This window comes from Hemicordylus capensis, chromosome 1 (genome assembly GCF_027244095.1).
Source record: "Hemicordylus capensis ecotype Gifberg chromosome 1, rHemCap1.1.pri, whole genome shotgun sequence".
NCBI lineage: Eukaryota > Metazoa > Chordata > Lepidosauria > Squamata > Cordylidae > Hemicordylus > Hemicordylus capensis.
Genome location: NC_069657.1, coordinates 216,121,879 through 216,138,924, shown reverse-complemented (window position 1 = coordinate 216,138,924; position 17,046 = coordinate 216,121,879). Strand labels below are relative to the sequence as shown.

Below are 17,046 nucleotides of genomic sequence, written 5' to 3'. Positions count from 1 at the left end.
TGAAGCGGGTTGGAGGGGATGCTTAGGAGCAATCGTGTCTACTGCCCTGGTGAGCAAGTTGTTCCAGTTCTCAACCAGGGCATCAACAGGATCACCAGCAAAACCAACATTAAATGCTTCCAAGGCTTCTTGGAATCCTACTGGATCCAATAACCTCTTCGGGTGGACCATTCTAATAGGCCCCTTTCCCCTGCGGAGGTGGGGAGTGGTTGTAATCCCAGCCTTAACCAGATGGTGGTCCGTCCATGACATTGGGGAAATCACAGGAGTCCCCACCGATGGAACACCACTCTGATCAGAGTAAAAGACCAGATCAAGCATGTGACCTTCAGTGTGCTTTGGTCCAGAGACCACTTGGGATAGGCCCATAGTTGTCATGGCCTCTATGAACTCCTGAGCTACCCTGGACAAATTGGTCCCGAAATGAACATTGAAGTCCCCCAGCACCAAGAGTCTGGGAGACTCCAATGCAAGTTCTGCAACCAAGTCTGTGAGCTCAGTAAGGGACTCAGTTGGGCAGTGGGGCGATTGGTACACTAACAGAAGTCCCAATCTATCTCTGCTCCCATACTTAAGTACACACATTCAAAATGGTCTGATACCCTAACCAGGACCCTGGTAAGGGAAATGTTATCGTTATAGACCACAGCCACTCTACCTCCCTGCCCACGTCCCCTCACCTGCTCCTCTACAGAATATCCTGGAGGGAGAAGCTGGGACCAAACTGGACCACTAGCTCCCCCCAACCAAGTCTCAGTAATACATACCAGGTCGGCCCCTTCATCCATAATCAAATCTTGGATAAGCTCTGGCTTATTTTGGACCTACCTGGCATTGCAGATGAGCAAGGTAAGGCTGTGTGGGTTGTTGGCAATGCTCCCCGAGGTTAAAGAGCTGGCAGGACAGCCGGAAGGGGAGACTACCCCCCTTTTAAATTTCTGACTACTCTTCTCCTGGAACGGCCTGCCTACCTGCCAACGTTACTTCTTCTATTCCCCACCACCACCGGATTAGCTGTCCCACATTCAATGAAGGCACCCCCATCTCACCATCTCCAGACAGACTCAAACACATTACCCAATCTCAGTAACAAAGCTGGCACACTTCCTGCTGCAACTCCTCAAACTGCCAAGCTGAATAGATTGCAGCCCAACCCTCAGCCCTACACCGCAGCCGCCTGCAGGCTGGCCGCACCACCGGCTGAGCCACCTGCCGCAGCCCTTCCCTTAAATAGGCCCCCAGAGTCCTTCCTCTCACAAAGGACCCTGGGTAGAGCTGATGTGATCAGTTGGTGCCTGCAGGTGGTAAGCACTGGCTCTTGAGGGAAGGGAGGATCCCAATTAGGCAGCAGGACTGTGCTGGGCTGAGTTGGTCTCTCCAGCAAACGAAGGGTGGGGAGGGGCAACTCCAAGGCTTCCAGCTGTCCAACAAAGGAAGCTTGATAGTAAAAAGCCACAGCTCACCTCCTCCAGTCTCCCTCAGTTGTTTGATTTACAAACGAATAAAGAACAATGTTTCAAGCCACATGTTTACATCTTTACATGGGCCTTAGCCTCACTTCTTTCTTCTCTCCTCCTCTCAGAGCAAGATGATCCCTGGTCACTTTGTGGTGGCAGCTGCTCCTCAGCCTGTCTCTCTCTCTTCTTCTCTCCCATCAGATCAAGGTGGTCCCTTCTTATATTACATGTGGGTTAGTTTCTCTGAACTGCCACTCTCTATAGATTCCAAATAGTACTTATGTGGAGTGTGCAGACGAACAGTTTGGATGAATATGCCCCACTCAATTAAGGGGACACTGTGGGATGTGAGCCTCATGAGCGAGCATCTCTGAATCACATAGGAGTGGGACCAGTTGGACAGTGTTGTCCTACTGGCCCATAGGCTTTGCCTGTCTCTCCCTTCCGTCTTCCACAGGGCAGTGAGTTGGAATTAGCCACTGTATTGGGAGAAAAGATTTTCTCAGCTGACCCACTAGCAGGTACAAAGAGGGTTTTGCCTCTTCTGTCTTTTGAGTGCTATTGTACACTGTGGAAAGCAAGGGAAAGCAAGTGCCCTTTCCCCAAGGATGACACCCTCCTCCCTACCAAGTTTTGAAAAACAGCTTTACAGATTCTAGGGTGCACTCTGCTTCTTGTCAGTCTGGTCACTACCAGTAACTTCCTGATAGGGACCAGAGAGTGAGAATCAGAAGTGCCAGAGCAGCACTTCCACTCTCTACACTTAGCTGTGTCTGGAAGTGCTTTTAGAAAAGGGCTGCTCAACTTCGGCCCCCCTGCAGATTTGGGCTACAACCCGCATAATCTCTGGCTATTGGCCACTGTGGCTGGGGATTATGGGAGTTGTAGTCCAAATACAGCTGGGAGGCCTAAGTTGAGCAGGCCTGTTTTAGAAAGAACAAAGACATTCTCTGGAGAGAATACCTCTTGCTTTTTGAAAGATATTGGTACATACGTTAATTGATATTTGCAGGCTCTGCATTTTTACATGGACTTAGGGGTGTGCTGAACTGTTTTGAATCGAACCGACCTGGTTCAACCAGTTCAAACTCAAACTGGACTGGTAAAAAAAAAAGGTGGCTTGTCCAAGTTTGAACTGGACTGGGCCTGGACTGCTGTGGACCAGTTCGACCCAATTTAAAGGGCTTTACTTTAAACAATTCATTGGAACCAAGTTTGACCCGGTTTGACCAAGGGGAACCAGTTTGACCCGGTTTGACCAAGCAGAGCAGACCACCAGCTGGTTTAACTGAATTGGCTTGCTGGCCGGTGATTCGGTTCAAATTGGATTAGAATTTGAACTGAACTGCCAAAACTGGTTCCATGCACAGCCCTATATGAACTTTGGTGCATAATGAAATAAATTATTTTCAACTGATTTTATAGAACACGTGTGATGGATTTAGTTCATCGCAAAGTTAGGTGTTCTTGAGCCCATTCATTTCACTCTGCTTAAGCACATCTAATTCTGTCCTGGTGTGTGGCTGAAGTTTTTCATTTTATTTTTATAAGTAGTCTTGCCATGAACAATAAATTGCCATGATCAATGCAATGAATTGTTTTTGCAGATTAAAAGAGCACCAACATGTTTTGCCACCACTAACATGCCTTATTTAATGTTCCCAAATAGGCTTATATACAAAAAGTGGAAACAGTTGACATGCTTGAGATGGAGCAGAAATTAATTGATGCCAAAACCTGCCTCGCCTACTTGATAGAGTGTGCAAATTTTTCACCAGTGGATATTCGACTGAACAATAGCGTCTTTCAGTGGTACGCTCGAATGGGAGACATTTTTGAAGAACATAGGAAGATTATTAAAGAGAAAACCGAACAATTTCAAGAAGGACTTAAAGTTAGTGTTCTTTTTTCCTTTTTAATGGTGCTTGGTTTGCTTGATAATATAGATGTTTGGTGCATGATTGTAATCCTTTTAACAGGGTGTTCTATAACTTGCCTAAGAGAATAACTTAAATACGAATGTAAAGTTTATTACATTAAATAGGCATATAACGATGGCCATATCAAAATATATGACAATCCACCAAGGTGATAAGATAAGACAATCCACCAAGAGTGATTTGTGCATGTATAGACTGAGTAGTCTACTAATTATCATAGCCTGTTGTGCGCAGTACTATTTAATATTTGGAAGTATATGCCATCATATTCCACCCCTCTGTTTCTATGATGTTTTATTAGATGCGCTGTGAAAGATTTGTGGAGGAACTGGAGAGTTACTCTAAGCAAGTTGAAGAATTTTACTCTTATGGGGACGTTCAGGAAGTCAACAGATATTTGAAAAAAGCCCAGGCACTGAATGCAAAGCTAGATACAGCTGCTGATAAGGTGAAGCTTCAAATTTCTCTTCACAGGAAAGCAGGCTTGCTTTGAAGGGATGGCCTGTAGCTTAGTGGTAGAGCACCTGCTATGTCTACAGAAGACCCCACATTCAATTTCCAATATCTCTTGATAAAGGAACTCAGTTCACAGGATGGGAATGACTGAGATATTGGAGAACTATTGCCAGTGAGAGTTGACAGTACTGGGTGAGGTGGACCAATAGTTGGATTCTGTATAAAGCAGCTTCATATGTTCATGTATCTGTCTACTTGCCCTGATGGTTAGAAAGCTCATTTGACGTTCATTTTCTTGTACTCTGAGCATGTGGCAGAGTAATAATTTATCATATGGTGAGCTTTAGCAATGAATCATCTCCCCTGAGGGTTACATTTTGATTATGTAAATTGACCCTGGATATACCATGCAATAGTATTGTATTCTGTTTCTTCCAACCTTATCCAGCCTTGTTACAAACGTATTACCAGCATACCCACTTACATATCCTTTACATCACACTTATTTGCAGAGTACATCTGACAAGCTACTCACTCCTAAGGAATTGCTGTTCATCCTGGATGAGTATATGGTGTCTTATTACTAGGCTAGTCGATGAGTTTTTATAATGTAGGAGTTTTATAAGGTGAAACAATCCTCTGACAAATGATAACACTGTAGAGATTTTTAAAATATGTGGACATCTTCCATCCTCTTAATGTAGCAGAGATCTCTTAATTAATTCAAGTCTTCTGTTTTATTTTATTTTATTTTATTTTATTTTATTTTATTTTATTTTATTTTATTTTATTCTCTGTGATTTCTTCAGATTGATGCATTTAATGCAGAGGAAGAGGCTTATGGATGGCCAACATCTCAGTATCCTCAACGTAAAAAAATCCAAGATACCCTGAACCCGTATCTTCGGCTTTATGATATGACTGTAGAATTCAACACAAAATACAGAAACTGGATGGATGGAATATTCACCAAAGTGAATCCAGACCAAGTTGACATGGATGTGGGAAACTACTGGCGTGCACTATATAAATTAGAAAGAACCTTTCATGATTCTCCAAATGCATTGTTTATAACGACAAGGATCAAGGCAAAAGTAGAAGAATTTAAGGAGCACATTCCATTGATTCAAGTGATTTGCAACCCTGGTTTGCAAGATCGACATTGGGAAGCCATGTCAGAAATAGCAGGGTTTCCTCTCAAGCCCTCTGAAGATTCAACTGTCTCTTCATACATTGATATGCACCTTGAGCAGTTCTTGGAGAAATTTGAAGGCATCAGTGAAACAGCCAGCAAAGAGCATTCTCTTGAAAAGGCCATGGTGAAAATGATTTCAGAATGGGATGGCATGGAATTTGTTCTCCTTTCTTACCGAGAAACAGGGACTTACATTTTATCAGCTGTGGATGACATTCAGATGTTGCTGGATGACCACATTGTCAAAACTCAGACCATGAGAGGATCTCCTTTCATTAAACCTTATGAAAAAAAGATGAGGTAAAATGTTCCCTAAGGAAAGGTATCAACAATGTAGCTCACATATCATCATGTTCAGTTTGATGTTGATAACAAACTCACAGCTATCTATGGGCCAAACTACACCTGATAGCAGTAGACCCATGTGTCTGTTGAGGTTGCTGCTGATTTAGTATAAAGCAGGGATGGGGTACTTCGAATTGCAGGGTAGAAAAGGAGAGGTGAACCATCCCTTTCCCATGCTCCCCCCCCCCACTTTCTTCAGTTGTCCCATCCTCCCCTTGAGATTGAGTAAATCCTATCTGGGGGCAACACCGATTTTGGTGTGGTCATGGACCCTGGGCAGAAGGATTTAGCTCCATCTTCCATTACCCATCCTGTACCCTGCACCCCTGCATTATATGAAATTAACATGACCTAAGTAGCATCCTACCTCTATCACATGTTGCTTGCTTTTATGAATCAGTAAAAGGCCAGCCTCACACTTTCACATGTGAGTCATATTCACATTTTGCCATACCCCTGCACTCTTCAGATATGAATATGGTTGTAGACTCAAAAGATAAGGCTGACCTTTTCAAAGAGTCATAGGTAGGTTACATGGGAAAGTGCACTTCCTGGTACTTCCCTTGTTCCAGTTTTTGTCAGTGACTTGACTAGGCCTTGAGGCAATAAACTGTCTTGCCCCTCCACTCTCTATTGTGTCAGTGATATCTCTGGGAATATTATTTTCATGATTTTTGTAAACTCCTGAGTGCTCATCTTTTAGAGCTTTGAGAGTATACTATGGGCTGACCGAGCACCTGTTCCTTCTGGGGGAGCGTAAACCCATTTTGACCCCACACAATGAGCACCTCCGTCTTGTTTGGATTCAACTTCAATTTATTATCCCTCATCCAATCCATTACTGCCTGCAAGCAGACATTTAGGAAGGCTATGCCATTACCTGATGGAGTTGTCATGGAGACATAGATTTGGATGTCATCAGCATACTGATCACCTTGCTCCAAGTCTCCTGATGATTGCCCCCAGAGATTTCATGTACTGTAGATATTAAAATGGTAGTCATGTTGCCTTGTTAAGATTCTTTTACTTTCCCTTTGTCCCTTCTAACTGTTCTCTTTCCTCTGCATGGTATCTGGATGACAACCTTTGCAAAAATCCAATATTAGGTTCTGAATAAAGCATGCTTATTGGTTTTACCCTTTATTTGTATTTTGAGTACAGAGTCTGAGTCTTCCTGGCCCAGGATACGAGCTTCAATGCATAATTTGGATTTTGTGTGTGTGTGTGTGTGTTAGAATAGAATATGAATAGTCCTGTGGAGCATATACTCTGGACATGCTTTCCCTGATGAATATGTGAGGTAGAAAGATTTCAGACCTAGTGTTTCTTCCTACCCCCAGCCCTCCAGTCTGCAGAGTGATGTGAAGATTCTAGAGATAGGCTGTGGCCTGCTTGGGGGTTCTTCAGAGGAGCCATGCAGCCACTGTGAACCAAAACCTGAAGCACAGTGCATTCTGTTTTACAGAGAATGGGAATCAAAGCTTTTGTTGGTACAAGAGATCTTGGATGAATGGCTGAAGGTTCAGGCTACTTGGTTATATCTGGAACCTATTTTCAGTTCTCCTGACATTATGGCTCAGATGCCTGAAGAAGGTAGGCGATTCACCACTGTGGACAAAACGTGGAAGGATCTCATGAAATATGCGATTCAGGTAGCAATTGTTCTTATAAATGCAATTGATGTATACATAAGAAAATAATTATTGTTGCTAGTGAAAAGGGGGAATTGATGTTTACGTTACTTGCAGAAAGATTTGATTTCTATTCTTGATGGGCGTAATTTTTCTTTAGAGAATAGCCGCCAGATCAGGCCCACTAATGGATCAGTCCCATGGTGGGGATAGGTGCTTTAATCTTATCCCTGTTATGATTCTGATCCATGGGGGGGCCTGATCCCATTGGCTGTTTACCCCAAAGGAAAGTTTAGCTCCCAGGGTACCTATGGAACACTATTTACTTCCCATAGTACCCTGTTTCCCTCCCATGATACCAATGGGAGCACTTTTCCTGGGGTACAGGGGCAGAGCTACCATTGTGTGAACAGGTTTAAAGAACCTGGGCCGCCAATGAAAGGGCCCGCCGAAACCTGCAAGGGTGTGTGGCTTGGGCTCAAGAGGAGTGAACTCCCTCCTCCCACGCCTGGGCTCCCGAGAGCCCCGAGCAAACTCTCTGCTTGCTATTTCAGGCAGCTCTGGCTGCCTGATTGCTGCCTGAAATCACAAGCAGAGAGTTTGCTCGGGGCTCTCGGGAGCCTTGGTGTGTGGGGGGGAGTGGGTGGTCGTAGTAATAGTAGTAATATGTGGAGTGTTATGGCTCCTGCTGTAGATTTCAAGAAAACTCAAGCAAATCTTGATGTTGTTCTGAGGCAGAGGATGTGGAAGCAGTGTTTCTGCAAGTTGCCCTATTTGTAACAATGTAGAAATGCTGCTTCTGCATCTGCTGCTTCAGAACAGGATTGAGGCTTTCTTTGAAGTTTGCAGCAGTTCCAGGGCACAGTGTTACAAAGCTGTAACACTGTGGATCATGGAAATCACCATCATCACCATCATCATTGTTATTATCTATATATTTATTTCTCCTAGGCGTACCTGTCATTCATTCCATGCATGGCAGCTTTTGCGAGAGTTCACCTGCAGCCGCTGGACTAGCGACGGGGACGGGGAGAAAATGGCCGTGGGATGAGGAGGCGGCTGCAGTGGGCCGGCCTGGCCACCGGGATGAGGAGGTGGCAGCGGGCCAGTCTGGCCGCTGAGATGAAGAGGCAGTGGCGGCCTGGCCCAGCTGCCAGGATGAGGAGGCGTGGGAGCAGGCGGTGGGCAGGAGGAGGGGATGGGCCGGCTTGAAAGCCGGCCAGAAACCACAGCCAGGCCGGGGGGGGGGAGGGAGAAGCGGGCCGGGTGGGCTGGCAGAGGTGCAGATGTCCAGCTAGTTTCTCTTATTTGAAAAGTTATCAAAGTTTTTCTTTATGTAGAAAAAAGAGGAACAAGAGGTGGAATTAGACATTATGTGTTTCACTTAGATGAAACTAGATGTTTTGGGAAGTGCAGTAGCATATTGCATTAGGCCCCCATGCGCAAGATATCATGTGCACAGGGCACAACTGGAGGGGGCTGCTGAGCGGAGCCGGACCCAAGCAGTTTGAGGAAGAGATGCATAGCTGTTGCTGCTCTTTGTGTCTTGCGTCCCCCCCACCCCACCTTGCTTGGGACTTGGTCACAGTGAACCGGGGAGACACAGTAAGCATGCATGGGACTAGGTTGTGTTGTTTCAGTCCTATGTACACTTTCTGAGGAAGAAGATCCAGTGAGCATGTATAGGTTTCGGTTGCATGTCATAAAATTATGGTACTTCTACAGAGCATAGTGGTGTCATTTCAGTGTTAAAAGGGGTTTTGACATTTCCAAGTGAAGAAACTGACAAAATTCTTTTTCCCAGAAGATGGCAGTGTATGTCTAGAAATAGTGATTAGATGTTATTCTGGGGGGACCTATATCCCTATCAATGTAAGTGTTTTATCTTGAATTCTAAAACTAAATCTGAGAATATGCATTTTTCCAAGTTTTTTTTCACAATGGTTGTGAGAAGCTAAAATTATTTTTTCTAAAAGTATTCTAAAACTAAATCTGAGACTATGCATTTTTCTAAGTTGTATATTTAAAATGGTTCTGAATAGCTAAAAGTATTTACCCCAAACTGGAATAATTGTTATCTACGTGGCTCAGATCAATGAAGGTGAAATTGCTTTTTGATTTCATTGCTATTTTTTTGATAAACAAGTGTCATAAAGAAGTTTTGTTGTTCGATGTGGGAAGAGAAAAAAAGATTTTATTAAAACATCTTAAGACAAGAAATTGTGGTAGATTGAAATTCAACAGAGAAGCTGCAGTTGTCAATGTGGAGCACTTTAACAGACTCTGCCAATTCTTTTTTCAAGTCTTTGACCACAGTATAGCTTTGTTTTTATAAAACTTCTTTTTTGGAAGTCATTCATCAACTGACTAGGGATGTGCATGGAACTGGGTGGGGGTGGCTTGAGGGGGTGGGGGGTCTTGCTTTAGGCGCACCAGGGTCACTTACCCCTCCCCCACTATTCCCCCGCCAGTGTTCGGTTTTGGTAAAAGCCTTTGGGGCAGCAGTGTACCTCCCTGCCGCTTCTTCCTTCTCTTCAGCTGGAAGTGGCCGGAAGTATCAGGCGCATGTCGCACTCGCGTACGATGTAGCAATTGTGCACACACACGTCTGACGTGCGCACATGCACCACATACTTCCGGTTGAAGAGGAGGAACGAGCAGCAGGGAGGTACGCTGCCTCCCTGAAGGCTTTTACCAAAACTGAGCGCCGGTGGGGGGAAAGCGGGGAAGGGGTAAGTGCACCCTCCCCCCTTAAAGTGAGACCCCCCGCCTTTGAACCTTGAACCCACCCAGTGTTCGAACCTGTTTGGAGGCCCATAAAAGGGCCTCCAAACAGGTTTGTGCACATCCCTGAAAGTGACATCCATGCTTTGAATAGCTGAAACCGTGACAGTCTTGTTTATTCTTCGAGCTCTGTCAGAGTTGCCCCTGTGAAATATTGGTGTCGAATAGTAACTAAAATGTGAGGAAAGAGAATATTTCTAAACCCTTTGGTTCCAGAGGAAATCTTGAAAATGTACCATTGGAGTCTGTGCTAAATGTAACTACTGCAGTTGCATATAACTTCCACCTGAGGGTACTCATGTAGCATTCTTCAGGTCACATTTCTCTGGGCTGAGACTGGAAGGGTAGAGAAAAGCACTCTGGGTGCAAAAGTTACTAAAGGGAAGTGACTGTCCAGAATGCAGGAGTTTTCTGTAGCCAGTACACAATCTGAGTTAAGTAGAGCGGGAACAATGAGAGGGACAATGGTTGGAAGAAAGTGGCAGGTTGACTAAGGGAGGATGTCTTTTGGCCAGCAGGCATGCATGCTTGCGGAGTTGTAAGCAGGAAGGTGGAAACATAAGGGGAAGGGATGAGTAGATTTTGTTGAATTTATTTGCAAGGCAGTACATGGGTATTGGAGGGAACCCAGGCTTCCTAAATCCAAACCCAAAATGTTACAATACACACTGGGGCTATTCCCATGATCAGGCGAAATCGGGCTAGGGGAGCCTAGTCCAATTTTGCCTGATCGTGGGAGCCACCGGGCTCGCAGGTGAGCCTGGTGGCTTCCTGGCGGTTAACCCGCCAAACTAGCCCTCCCCTTAAACTGGGTTTGCAGAGCGAGTGCTCCACAAACCCGTTTTTTTTTGCTTGTGAGTTGCTGCGGCGTGGCTCCGCTACGTGGCTACTCATGTGTAGACCCCTGGCCGGGAGGTTTAAAAGCAGCCTCCCGGCTCGGGGGTCTCTCCAGTATGCCCTGCTTCCCAGGGCCGCACGGCCCCTGATCCTCCCAGCCCCCGCTGGCTCCATCGCGGACCTGGAAGTCATGTAGGTGGCGGATCCGGCCGCCCTGCTCGTGTGCGAGGAGAGCGGGCTAAACCCGCTCTCCCCACTCACCCTCCCTAGGCGAGTCTCTTGGATCGTGAGACCCACCTCTCTGTCGCTCTAACTCTTCTTATTCTGTTTTAATGTAATTAATAAATTACAGAGTCTCAGTTGGCTGACTATATGGCAACAAGGGATCTAACTAAGGTCAGCAATACACTAGAAATGGCCTAAGTCCATGCTTTTCTAAACAGACCATAGGGTAGTTCACATGAGCATAATTCAGGTAGGAGAAGCCTCCTACCCTAGTTGGGATCTGTGCACACTCCTGTTTGCTGATCATCTGTAAACTCTAACCAAGACTGGAGATGCCATCCATGCTCATGTGCTAAGCAGCAGCTGCACCAGAGGACTCCCTCCCACTGAATGTGGTAGGAGGGAATATCCTCCGGCCCAGCTGCTGCTTAGCACATGAGCCTGGTTGGAACCTTCAGTCTTGGTTTCAATTGACAGATGATTAGCAAATAGGAACGCACACAGATCCCAATTTAGGGTTGGTGGCTTCTCCTACCCAAATTTTGCTCGTGTGAACTGCCCTCATCCGTAAATGCATTTGAAGTGGTGCACCTAGCAACATTCCCATACTTTCTTTATGGTAAATTGAAGTGCTCTTTCAAGTAATTGCTATAGATTTTAAAATCCCAATTACATCTAATTAATTAATATAGCAAGATTTAAAACAGCTTTCTGATATACATTTCAAAATATTTTAATTCGGTACAGAAAACAGTAAGAACTGTAATATGTGTATTCAGCTTAAATATATTAATATGTTACTGTTTAGCAACATAATGCAATTAATTATTTGGAACCATTTATGAATGATTTGCCCTATCAGACTAAACTAAGGAACAGACTATCTGGAATTACTTTTACATTAAATTGTGAAATTATGTATTTCATACTCTAGAATTGCCATTCACTCATTTTTTTATGATGTTGTTGCCAAATCATTGTATTCTAGGGTGTTTTGTGGTGTTCTCTGTTCATTTTCAGACTTGAATTATGGTTAATTTGTTTTCAATAAAACACTGTTGCAATGCTGGCCCATCCACTGTGGACTGGCATAAGACTATTGTGGTTTTTAAAGAACTATTTTGTCTTTAATAAAAAGCTTCCTATTTGCAGTTTCAGACTGTTTTTATTGCTTCCTGTCCAGCACAGCTAGGGGATTAGTAATTGCCCCTAACTAATTAGCTTCTGTTCCCTGAACAGATATGTGTGTGTCTGAATTCAATATTCAGCTATTTTGATTGACTTGAATATATAGAGTTAATATGTATTTATTTTATTTAATTTATATACTGCCTGACTCCAAAGGCTCCAAGCAGTTCACAAAAACAAACACAATAAAACCGAAACAAAACCAACTATTAAAACAGCAACTAAAAATTTAAAAACATTCAGAGATTACTAAAAGCCTGGCTAAAAAATGTGTCTTAAGGGCGCTTTTTGATAAATATAAAATTTACTGAAATTCTGTTGTGCTGATTGATGTCAGCTGTCAGATCCGCTATGTGTCAGTGGTAGTGAATTGCAAAATACCATTCCTCTAGATGTCAGAGGCTTTCAGACACTATACTCTGTTACTACATACTAGCAATCAGTAAGGTTGTACTCATGACCAGCACAACCCAGGCTAGGGCAGCCCAGCCTGGTTGGGCTGCTTGGATGGAGCGCCAGGATCAAGCCCAATCCTTGTGCTGTGACCTCGCAGGTAGCCAGACTCTCAAGTGCGCCCTTAACTCTGGCTTCATTGTCGTGAGTGTGCTTGGGCTGTGTGAAGCCGAGCGCACACAAAGTTGGGCACTTTGAGCGCCCAACTCACAAGGGATTCCCCCAATGCACCGTGCTTGTCGCATAGAGCATTGTGGGATATCCAGAGGCCAGGCATCCTTTTCCCAGCCTCCCTGCTGCCACGCTGTTCGCTGCAGTGGTGCTCGTCTGTGAGCGCAGCACAGTGAGCTGGGTTTCAGCACAGGTTGTGTGGGGGAAGGCAGGAGTGATCCTGCCTTCTGCACCATCCCTTCTAGGTTCTGAGAACAGAGGTCGTGTGCATGACCTTAGTGTCAGATACTTATTACTGTTGCATGCCAACTGTGAAGTACTGTCAAATACTGACTTCTGGGACTGCCCTTAGGACAGGGCAAGCAGGGTGACTGCCCCAGGCTCCACTCTTTTAACTCCCATTAAAATTAACTGGAAGGGGCCCCCCACACTGGCTGGTTTGTCCCATGCCCTGCACCCCGCCAGGGCTCTCTAGGGACAGCCTTGGCTTTATGTCAGATGATAGTCAAATATGAGAACTGTTGCATGCCACTTGTCAGATTTGCAAAGTGTTGAACATCTCTACAAAATCTTCAAATGTCTTAGGAACATAGGTGGCTGCCTTATACTGAGTCGGGCCATTGGTCCATCTAGCTCAGAATTGTCTACACAGACTAGCAGTGGCTCTCCAAGGTTTCCCAGCCCTACCTGCAGATGCCGGGGATTGAACCTGGGACCTTCTGAATGCAACGCAGATGTTCTTCCACTGACCTGTGTCCCCATCCCAGATGATAATGCTGAATCCTAAATATTTGAAGAATGGTTAGTGAACATTCTCATACCCAGAGAATGTTTTGAAGAATGTTTAGCAGTAAAAAATCACAGAACAACATTTTTTAAACAATAAATTTGTTTCAGCTCTGGACTCTGCCTTTAGAGCAAGAAAAATATGCAATGCCCAGCTTTTAATTTGGGATAATCATTAATTTCGTTTCAGGACAAACATGTTCTTACAGTAGTGATGATAGACAAAATGTTGGAAAAACTGAAAAAGTGCAATGAATTACTGGAGCTAATTCTAAAGGGACTGAATGAGTACTTAGAAAAGAAGCGTCTCTTCTTCCCCAGATTCTTCTTCTTATCCAATGATGAACTCCTTGAGATTCTCTCTGAGACCAAAGATCCTACACGGTATAGTATTGTTTGATACAAAACTGTGAGAGTCATTATTAACTCTCTAATGTTTTCTTATAGGAGCTATTCATATTGTGGGGGGCGGGGTGGGCCTATCAACTCTAAGCCCTATTCAGATGTTCTGTGAATGGGTGGTGTGTGGTGGTGGTGGTGTTTGCGGGTGGTGTCTTTGGGTGGTGTCACAGCTTCGATGTGCTTATTCTGAGGTATGGACCCCACCCCCCGCTATGTTTATCAGTCAGGTATATGCAGTCCCACTATCCCCCACCGCAAACTGTTCAAATAGAGTGCTTATGTTAACAAGAGAGAGAGAAACTGAAAGCAAATAACTGCTTGTTCAACATGATCTGTATTCATTTGCTTAACTGTTCACTTATTTGAACACTGAGGCCTTTCTATACAGCGAGAATTCCTTCTCTTGTTATTTTTTAAAAGGCACAGTGCATTCTTGAATGCTGTGAGTCAGAAAATGTACCATGTAATTTTAAAAAAATGCAGTACTGTATATGTTTTCATCTTCAGGAGAGAGTTCTATTTATTTATGTATGTATCTGTATCCCAACCTTCCTCCAGAGAGCTCAAGGTATAGTAGATGGGTTTCTCATTTTCTGCTCTCAACAACCTTGTGAGGTAAGTTAGGTTGAGAGATGGTGATTTGCACACAGCCAGCCAATGAATGTATGAATACATAAGGCAGCCTTAGACTGTTGGTCTATCTGACTCAGTTCTATTTACCCAGCTGGTAGCTGCCCTCCAAGGTTTCAGGCAGAACTAACGCTGCTATCTAAATCTAACTTTACTATCAGAAGTCTTTTTAATTGGAGATGACAGTAAGCGCAAGAGTTCACTGCTTCCCCCCCTCCACCCGCCTAAAAATGTGTGCATATATTGTGGTTTTCACTTTATAGCGACATTCTTCAGTTTGTGTGTGACTCATCAGAGTATACCTTTCATACCTTTATGAAGTTCCATTTGTCTACAAGAGTGTAGCTAACTTTGGGAACTGAGATACCACACATCTATTGTTATGCACCACTTAACTGTATCACTTAATAGGTATCACTTAACTGAGTTAAAATATGTGTCTATTTCATTGTGCATACTCATGGCAGGATGTCACACAGCTGGAGGAAAGTCCCCACTGTGAATGTACACAAGGTAAAATAGGTGTGTGTGTGTGTGTGTGTGTGTGTGTGTGTGTGTGTGTGTGTGAGAGAGAGAGAGAGAGAGAGACAGAGAGACAAAGAGACAGAGAAACTGTAGTGTATATATGGTATACACACTAAGTTTATTACAGGAAAGTGATTTCCTTAAGTTTGCAGTGGACAGATTGGACAAATTAGGTCTACAGCTTGGCTTGTATGTGTGTCAGTCCATATGCAAACTTGAAGCCCAGTGTGCAAACCTCTGGGGGATCGGATGAGCCATGAGGGGTGTAGGGGGCTAGTGCGATCTGGATCATCTGTTACACCTAAACACAGAACAAGTACACAAAGCTGATGTATGAAGCAATTGGGCTCTCATAATGAAAGCTGAATATATCATAAAAACTAAAAGGGGAAAAAAACCCAGCAAGGCATTGTTTTGTGCATTGCTCTTCAAGGGTAGTTCATATATTGAATCATATTGATGTGGTCTTGTAGAAATGCAGTGGGCTGTTCCAGTAGCTCTGCTTGTTTGTATGTGTTGTGTGCTTCAGAGAGAATTTAAAGCAAAAGATGCAGCCTGTAATAATGCAGAGTGTGACACAGACATTAAAGATGCTCTCTGTGGATAGAAGGAACTGCTCCAGCTCACTGAAACAGGATGGTTTTATTAATTGAAATAATATAATGCAAACATAACTTCTATTCTGAAGAAGTCCAAACTCTTTTGATTAAAAATTTGTTTCTTAATCCTCTTTTTTATTTTTACAGGGTAAAGCCTCACTTGAAAAAGTGCTTTGAAGGAATTGCTAGTGTTGAGTTTACTGAAGTCTTGGATATCACACACATGAAAAGCAGTGAAGGAGAAGTGGTAGAACTCATACACACAATATCAACATCGAAAGCTAGAGGCCAAGTGGAAAAGTGGTTACTTGAACTGGAGTCTGCAATGGTCAATTCCATCCACAAGGTAATAAACCACATTTGGTTTGCTTTTATTCCATATGACAAAATAAGAAAGGATGTGAGTATGACCCATATCCCTTAAAATACCTGAAGTTTTATGCTTGAATTCAGTGGGATGTGCTTTGAACTCAGTACAGATTCTGGCACATTATTGGTCAAACATGCAAAGTACATGCAGTGGTTTGGATGCTAATTTCAGGGTGGTCTATTAGTTTTTATTTTAGTTCGTCAAATTACTTACTGTCCATACCTAAGATCTGTAAAGTTGGATCATTCTAACAGGTTTTACAAAATGGGGCATTACATTGCCTTTGAAGGCGGATATTTTATTTATTTATTTATTTATTTGATTTATATACCGCCTTTCCAAAATGGCTCAGGGCGGTTTACAGCATGATAAAAACAATTAAAACAAGTTAACAATTAAAATCAAACTATTAAATTACAATAAAACCAATTAAACAGCTAAAAACCCTGGAAATCAGGGCAACAATTTAAAACAATTTTAAACAGTTTGTCAATCATTTAAAACTCTGGAAGGCCAGGCCAAACAGATAGGTAAGGGCTCTCCTGAAGGACAGTAATGATCTCAAATTACGAATTTCTGCTGGGAGTGCATTCCACAGACCAGGAGCAGCTACAGAGAAGGCCCGCCTCTGCATCGCCACCAGACAAATTGGTGGCAACTGGAGACGGATCTCCTCAGATGACCTTAACGTGCGGTGGGGATCATGTAAAAGAAGGCACTCTCTTAGATAACTCGGACCTAAGCCATTCAGGGCTTTAAAGGTAATAACCAGCACTTTGTATTTTGCCCGGAAACGTATTGGCAGCCAGTGCAACTGTTTCAAAACAGGCATAATATGGTCTCTCTGGGTTGCCCAAGACTAATCTGGCTGCCGCATTCTGAACTAACTGAAGTTGCCGGACTATGCACAAAGGCAGCACCACGTAGAGCGCATTGCAGTAGTTGAGCCGGGAGGTTACCAGCTGATGCACTACTGTTTTGAGGTCATCCTCTTCAAGGAATGGGCGCAGCTGTCGAATCAGCCGAAGCTGATAGAAAGCACTCCTGGCCAT

General features: G+C 43.8%; 1 protein-coding gene across 7 annotated transcripts in view; it reads left to right on the top strand.

Annotated features, from left to right (window-relative positions):
• Positions 1 to 17,046, top strand: part of DNAH7 (dynein axonemal heavy chain 7) — a 249,486-nt gene that overhangs the window by 51,525 nt on the left and 180,915 nt on the right. For 6 of the 7 annotated variants that reach the window (XM_053276796.1, XM_053276777.1, XM_053276788.1 and 3 more), the window contains 6 exons: positions 3,127 to 3,351; positions 3,699 to 3,845; positions 4,663 to 5,348; positions 6,859 to 7,045; positions 13,659 to 13,852; positions 15,772 to 15,970. In XM_053276796.1, coding sequence (XP_053132771.1) covers positions 3,127 to 3,351; positions 3,699 to 3,845; positions 4,663 to 5,348; positions 6,859 to 7,045; positions 13,659 to 13,852; positions 15,772 to 15,970 — 1,638 coding nt within the window. The remainder of the gene's footprint in view (positions 1 to 3,126; positions 3,352 to 3,698; positions 3,846 to 4,662; positions 5,349 to 6,858; positions 7,046 to 13,658; positions 13,853 to 15,771; positions 15,971 to 17,046) is intronic. The other variant, XM_053276818.1, reaches the window with a different exon arrangement.